Source organism: Macadamia integrifolia, chromosome 4 (assembly GCF_013358625.1).
Source record: "Macadamia integrifolia cultivar HAES 741 chromosome 4, SCU_Mint_v3, whole genome shotgun sequence".
NCBI classification, from domain to species: Eukaryota; Viridiplantae; Streptophyta; class Magnoliopsida; order Proteales; family Proteaceae; genus Macadamia; species Macadamia integrifolia.
Genome location: NC_056560.1, coordinates 27,489,715 through 27,497,498, shown reverse-complemented (window position 1 = coordinate 27,497,498; position 7,784 = coordinate 27,489,715). Strand labels below are relative to the sequence as shown.

Sequence of the window (7,784 nt, the reverse complement as noted above, 5' to 3'; positions counted from 1 at the left end):
ATCGGGATCGGGATCGGAATCGGAATCGGAATTTAAGATCGTTCATAAAGGAAATCAAATGGGAAAGTGTTTTATGTGCGTGGCATGGTTACCGTTACTCAGAGATTTTGAACCGACAACCCGAGTATAGGCATGTCTGAACAAGGTTTAAACAGAAAGGGAATCGCCGATCGGAATCGTCTTGAATCGGTCCCAATAACTCTGGAATAGGCCCTCAAATCCAATAGCACAGCGATTCTTTTGGTTTTAGACGTGAATCCGCCATATTAATCGGAATTGGTCCTGGTTCCCGATTCTTGAAACCATGTGTTTGGGACCTCCACAGCCGATTTCTCTACATTTTCTGCCCACTTTGGCCTTTGCCATGTTTTGTATAGATTAACTCTAATCCTTCATAATCGTGTTCTAGTCGGGTTCAAATTGTCTACAGTGAGTAGTGATGTGTAGTAAACATCAAGCAGCTGAGAGCATCCGAGCACATGGCACCCAAGCACCTGATGCTCACTACACATGCGCAGTGGTTACAGACAATTTTCATACATTATAGCCTCTGCTTAAACGAGAGAAGAGAGAGAGAGAGAGGTAATTTTGGCATGGTTGATTACATAGCCATCTGGTACAACTAAAAATATCACATCTAGTGAGGAGAATCCACGTATGACATGAAGATCCATGCGATTACATTGACCACATTCGAACCACCATATCCACTGAGCGCATCGACATAGTTGTAGAAGACATCTCAACCAGTCATGTGCCCCGGACCAGGAACGATTGATGGTAAAGTGTAAGTGAAAGAGTCCAGGCAATAGGTATAAAAGACTTTGACAAAACAATTATATTAATGGAAATATAATTACGAGTAGAAGATCACTTACTTGTTCAATTGATCCTCTGAATCAGTAGCAGAAATCGTCCCACTTAAGTGAAGTTGAATCGTATATATATACTCTCCTTAAGGTATTTGAACGCCCTATATGAAAACCGATAACAAAATGGTAACAGTGAACATAAGCACTTGCAGTAAAATAGTAAACTTAAAACACTCTCACAGTGCCCGTACTCGACCTAGGTACGCATGAGATTCAAAAGCACCATTGGAACCCCCACACACACATGACAAAAGAAAGTGCCTCCCCCAAGGATTTGTACCCTTAACAAACACTCATATATATATATATATATATATAATTTTTCTTTCATCCTTAACCAATGTGGGACTAAAATTAAATTTTGTGAAAAGTCTTAGCTTATTACTACTTCACAAGTACTAAAGACAAAATATAAAATACACTTTTGAGAGGGAAAGTTGAATTTCAAAAGGACTATTTTGGATTTCAAAAAGTCCACTATGAAAAAACTAATTTGACCATAGTTTGAAACTTTAAAGGCCCGTTTGATAACGTTTATGCCGTTTCTGTTTCAAGAAACGGCAGAAACATAAATTTCCCTTTCTAGAAACAGAAACGGAATTGAAGGTGTTTGATAAGTCATGTTTTTAGAAGTCGATAGTAACCAATGAAAGAATAGCCACAAGTCGTTTATAGAAACGGTGAAACAAGTTGAACTTATTTCGCCTAGGTCGTTTCTTGAACCATAAATAAGTAAAAATTTATATTTATATTTATGAAAATAAGTGAAACGGAACAATTTTATCAAACACTTTTTACTCCGTTTCTGCTGTTTCTGGAAACAGAAACGACAAAAACATGTTTCTTGAAACGTTATCAAACGGACCCTTAAATTCCAACATAAAGCCATATGTCTCTAGATCCTACCCTATCAAAATGATAACTATGATCATAACCGCCTATAAGCTCAACCACGGTCCACTAAACCAAACTTGGTAAGGTTGATAGTTATGCTTACCCAAGATTAACCACATTTAGGTTGAATCGTTATGAGATCTTCTACCTCAATAGGAGAAAAGGAATAGTCCACCAATGGGATTTCTCTCCACGTCGGAAGGGAAAGCGACCAGCCGTCTAATAACACAAGCAACAAGCCCATATAAAAGGAGAAAAGAGCCTCAACGAAGGTAGATTCACCTCTTCACCTTACTCAAACAAGCTTTGCTTTACTTTGCTTTACTTTGCTTTCCCAACTTCATCCTACTTACTGAGTAAGCCTTAGATGTGTGCAAAGTATCAGAGTATTTGGGGATGATCTTAAAAGGAAAATTATCTTGTTCCACCCCTAATTTTAATCCTTATACGAGATACCATCCTCAATTTTCAAAAATACATAGTGTATGCCTTGTTTTGAAAAAAAAAAAAAAATTACTTAAATCCATTTCATTAGAGGAAAAACGTTAAATGATGACGTGGTGTGGTTGTTATTTTTTAAACCACAGTTTGCCCTTCCACGTAAAAACCCCTAAACTGATCAAACATTTAGTTATTATTTCTTGCCCTAACTTGGAAATCTAAAAGCTTATTACTTTCCTGAAATTGACGATTCTCCCTCTGTGTCTGATGGGTCACAGTTGAGGTTCCTCCCAAGAACCCATCAGGGTTAAGAGTGAAAGGTTATTGATTTTTCTAAATTTGCATGAGCGCCTAAGAGAGGTAGTGGCATATGTCCTGTATTTAAAAAGGGATTAAGGAGTTTGGACCTTCATATGTTCAATGTAAACTAGTTTGCATTTGGTCAAGTATCATCACTGGGGCTTATCACCGGTTTGAGGCCATTGGAGGGACCTGTAGAATAGTCTTGCTTGCTGATGATCGTGTAGGCTTTATGTTTTATCTTTTTTTGCTTGTGATATTGCGTCCGAGTTTGCAGACAGATTTATAAACTAGCTATCTTAGAGGACAAGTAGACCACAAGAGACGCAAGGGTTGCCTTGCCTTGAGGTCTGCTAGCCTGAGAAAGACCAAAAAAATAGAAGGGTTGAGAAAGAGAGGGAGGAGTGGTGGGAATCAGTAGGTTTTGTTAGGACTCTTATGTGGGCTTAACTGATATTGATTGACCCATTGGGCCCAAGAGAATAAGGACCACTCTAATTAGGAAACTTCTAGCCCTATTCTATTGTGAGAATGGATTAGGGTTTAGGAATTCTATTATATATAGAATACTGACGGTCCCTGCAGCTATTACTTTTCATAATAATATTTTGGGAGCATTGCTTTCTCACAGAGCTAGTGTAGAGACAGAGAGAAGATCCCATAGTAAGAGGCTGCAGAAGATCTCAGTAGAATGACCCATATTGCGTGATTCTTCATCATAATTCGTGGTACAAGCGTCAACCTTGATTTAGGGACTTTATTCACGCTCAACGGGTATGTGATTGATTTATTTCCATTATTCATTCTTGTATTATATACACTATAGGTAATTCAAATGATTCTAGGATTTAGAATCACTAACAGGTTCCTCTTTCAAACTGAACTCTGTGCAGACAAAGCAAACAAGTAGAGGGAAACGGGGATGAAACGTAAAAGCCCAAAGGAAAGAAAATCCATGGAGGATGAAAAAGAAGGTGGCGCAGAGTGCAGGAGAGGGACCCCGAGTGCTAGTGTCCGCACAACATGCGCTGCGGTCCTCTTGTTTTCTGTTTCTTCTTCTGCTGCTCTCTCTCTCAAATGGGGGGTGGGGGAAGCAGAGCCAGAGCAAGAGAGCGAGCCCTTCCTCTTCTAGCTATGTTTTTTTTTTTCACCATAGAACATATGGTCAAAATAAGTTATAAGGTTTAAAAGTTTGATCTTCAGAGTAAAAGAGCGGAAAACGATGAGAAATAGATTTTTAAAATTCATTTTATGGCTAGAAGAGTCTTTTTCATTTCTAAACTAACGGTGTTGAGCTTTAAAGTTATGTTAGATATTTTGGGTAAATTAGGGTTGTATCTCATATAAGGTTTAAAAATAAAGGTGGTATAAGATAATTTTTCACTCTAAAATCGTATAGATATTTGTGAACACAAGGATGAAGTGATGAATCTCTTCCTCTTATATCAAATATAAATTGGATTAAAACCAAATAGATTAATTAAATTGATTTGGTTCTGAATTGGAAAACAAGCTCCCATTCAATTTCGATTTCACATGCTCTATATCGAATTGAACTAACTGATAAAAAAAAGGGGGGGGGAATTCTTTGTATATGTAGATAAGAAAATTAATTACAAATCAAATTTGATTTTTAAGAAAACTGTTTAAAAAAAGACACTTGATACATGGTTTTAAGAATAGGGATTAGGGACCTATACGTATCAGTATCGGTGATGGCTAAACCTCACCGATACTTGAGCGATACCGGAGCGGTTTCAAGGATCGGATCGGGTATGAATACCAAAATGCACGCCCTAACGTCCCTCGTCCAACCTTGTCTACCTTCGTTTTTTTTTTGGTAGACAAACCTTGTCTACTTCACTCCCCTGCAGTTCCTGTTCTTTTAAAGTTTAAACTTTCCGTTTTGCTTCGTGTTGGCCGGAAAAACCCTAGTCTTCTGTGTTCTTCTTGGGTCTTCTACTTCACTCAATCAAGGAAAAATGGTATATTCTCACTCTCAGATCTTCTGTTTCCTTGTACTATTTGATTTCCTATTTTCAATGAAATTATTTGATGTTGTTCTCTTCTTCGTATTCTCATTCGATTTGTGTTATCATGGAAGACTGTGGAAGCAGTAAATCCGAAGGCTTACCCACTGGCAGACGCTCAGCTGACTATAACCATTCTTGACCTCATTCAACAAGCCGCCAACTATAAACAGCTCAAAAAGGGTGCTAATGAAGGTTTGCCATTTCACAGATCCACCCAAATACATTCTTACATTTACGTCCATCCATAGAGAACTGTTTTCACTTTTATTTTTATTTTAAATTTAAAAATTTGATCTTCTGCTCTGTTTCTTTTTCTCCCCACCTCGAAACTTCAGCAACTAAGACTTTGAATAGGGGAATTTCGGAGTTTATAGTCATGGCAGCTGACACTGAACCTCTAGAAATCCTTCTCCATCTTCCCCTGCTTGCTGAAGACAAGGTAATATGCATTTTTTTATTTTTTTGGGTTAGACTATATATTTACTTTAATTATCCAACTTTTGTTGTAATTGTTTGTTTTCACTGTGTAATGGGTTTTATTCATATTGTTATTATTGTAGAGCAGTTATGTTGAGGTGTTAGAACTTGTAATCATTTGAAGGCAAGCTAGAGTGATATTCAAGAGCATTTTACATATATCAATAAGTATAGGTAGCTACCACAGGTGGTTCCTTTATTGTGCCTCGTTCTGTTTACTTTCATCTCTCCCTTTTGTTTTTGCGCGGATCAATGTAGCCGACCCCATTAAGTTGGGATAAGGTTGAGTTTTTGTTGTTGTAATAAGTATAGGTAGCTACCAGAGGTATTGGTTCGGTGTTATTAGAATTGGTTTTGGAGTCAGAGATCATGCCTTTTGGAGATTTTCAGGGGAACCCAAAAGGAAAAATAAAGAGAAAGTTAGTGTAGGAATCAGATATCATTCCTAGCGAGACATTAAAGTTGATAATATTAAAAAAGAAAAGAAAAAAATTGATAATGCTTTCCATCCTTCTTGGATTTCATCTGGTTCAAGGTGGTTCAATTTATTATGTGTTTCCTTTGGGCAAATTTCTGATGGAAATACCCTTTTTCCTCTGTATAGACTTGCAGAGGGCTCATTCTGTATGTGTATTTTATGTCTAAAGGTAAAATGTGTTTTGCCTTTTTTTCCTTTTCGAGGTTTGTGGACTGTTTACTGGTTACCAATTTGGAGCCTCTAGGATAGATGAATTTTGTGACCATGCGATTCTCTATCCTATGCTGATTACTCTGGCATTGATTCTTTAGTAATACATTGAGAAAGGTCCCACGTCCAGATCCCTGCCAACTCTGCACTCTCTGTCTGAACAGTTGTTGGTCTATTTAAGTTTAGAAAAAGTATAGCATCTTGAGGTGTTTCAAGTCTTTTATGATTTAGATATAACTTTAGAATGAGCAGGCATGCATCTCTGTTTTCTTTTGCAAGTTCTTTTCTTTTGTCCCCCCTCTTTTTCTTGCCAATTAAACAGGAGGAAAACGATGGAAGTGCTAGACCATTTTCTTTTTCTATCTTCCTCTATTGATCTGAACAGATACTTTGGGATTCATCCACTTCCTCTTGGAGTACGTGGGGACCAATGTAAGGAAACAAGGGGTTTTATCATGGTGTTCAGATTGTTTAACTATACTATGTTATATTGTCAAGTTTCTCGAAAGTATTTAAATGGTAACTGTTGTTGCTAATGGGTTGGAAGTAATTGAGAGGTTTCCTTGGAGGTTCATTGGGGAGTATGGAGTTTGTGGTTGACTCTGAGCATGATTATATAAAAAGGAAGTTCTGGGTGGAAGAAGTTCTTGATAAGGTTTACAGTTGAAATTACATCTGATATTATTTATCAAGAGAATTTACAGTTGATATTGCAGGATAGTATGCATATCTTGTCAGGTAGATATTGGCAAGGGTCTAGGATATGTGACTCTGTAATTTGTGCTCTAGCATTTATTACGAATCATGGAGAGGAGGTGATTCTTAAAAATGATTTTAGTGTTTGAAAATAAAAAGACATTAGTCAATTCACTACTAGGGCATTTGACCTCTGTTACATTACTTAAAAGGCTTTAATTGAGATCTATGTCCATGTCTATCAGATACTTCACTTCAAGTACAAACTGGCATATCTGAGTCCTATCCTTTCTGTTCTGTGTAACATAGCTTTGCGGTGCCCCAGTCAACTAGTTAGAGGCTTAGAGCAGGATATAACATCATTTATTGTGAACCCCATACTTCTAGAGTAATGACAGGGATGATAATCTTTCTAGAGTTTCAGATGCTGATTTCTGGTTGGATGGGTTTCTGTCGTTACCTCAAGCTCTTTCACATGCCACCTTTATTCACGAAGCCCTCTACCCAGCCAGCCAGCCAGCCAGCCATCTTTGCAAGGATGATACACCAGGGGATATGTTAGGCCCATGAAGACTTGTCCTACTCGGCTACTCCATACTGAGGTCTAGCAAACGATGACATAAACTTTGGGTCACATCTGGATCTAAATATCAACTAATGTTCTGAAATGCTTCCAAGACACAAGGGCAAGTAATTATCCGGAGGATCAACCAACCGCAAGTTGTCACAATGGACAACTCAGCAAGGAGGCCACTTATGCATTCGTGGCCAGCCACTGCATATGGTTCATACCCATTAATTTCACGTAAAGTTTCCCAAAGAGCCCACAATGGACGCACCTAGCCTCGAAATCCGTGGATGGGTTACTGAGTCAAGCATGACCAAGTGACCAACCTCTTTGTGTATAGTTCATGGTAGTGGTCTATGAGACAGTCTTTGGTGAGAGAATAGGCAGAACTGAATTCCTTCGAGTGCATCTTCTGTAGTTGTTGATACATCTCATATCACGGATTTTTTGTATTGCTACCAATGTGATCATTGTCTTCTAGCTTCCCCGAATTCTTGCTTCGATCTCTTTGTCAAGAACAATACTGTTACTGGTTTCAAAAGTTGTTCACGTGACCTTTAAAATGTAACCTTTGCTAAACATAATTGTTAAGAATTGAGCTTCTATTGATGTTGAAAACCAATGATTTTAATTTGATTATGCAGAATGTGCCATATGTGTTTGTCCCTTCTAAGCAAGCCCTTGGTCGAGCATGTGGAGTCACAAGGCCTGTCATTTCTTGCTCTGTGACGAGCAACGAGGGAAGCCAGTTAAAATCCCAAATAGAGCAACTGAAGGTACCATTCCATCTGACATTATTATGATATGGGATTTTG

At 38.0% G+C, this 7,784-nt stretch overlaps 1 protein-coding gene across 1 annotated transcript; it reads left to right on the top strand.

Annotated features, from left to right (window-relative positions):
* Positions 1-4,310: 4,310 nt before the first annotated feature.
* LOC122076373 (NHP2-like protein 1) lies at positions 4,311-7,772 on the top strand. Its single transcript, XM_042641675.1, has 4 exons — positions 4,311-4,492; positions 4,612-4,732; positions 4,876-4,979; positions 7,614-7,772. The coding sequence occupies exons 1-4, from the start codon at positions 4,490-4,492 to the stop codon at positions 7,770-7,772; spliced, it is 387 nt and encodes a 128-aa protein (XP_042497609.1). The 5' UTR covers positions 4,311-4,489.
* Positions 7,773-7,784: the final 12 nt, after the last annotated feature.

Coding starts and splice junctions, on each gene's coding strand:
- LOC122076373 (XM_042641675.1), top strand. Junction 4,733..4,875: donor CAAAAAGGGTGCTAATGAAG/GTTTGCCATTTC, acceptor TCGAAACTTCAG/CAACTAAGACTTTGAATAGG. Junction 4,980..7,613: donor CCCTGCTTGCTGAAGACAAG/GTAATATGCATT, acceptor TTGATTATGCAG/AATGTGCCATATGTGTTTGT.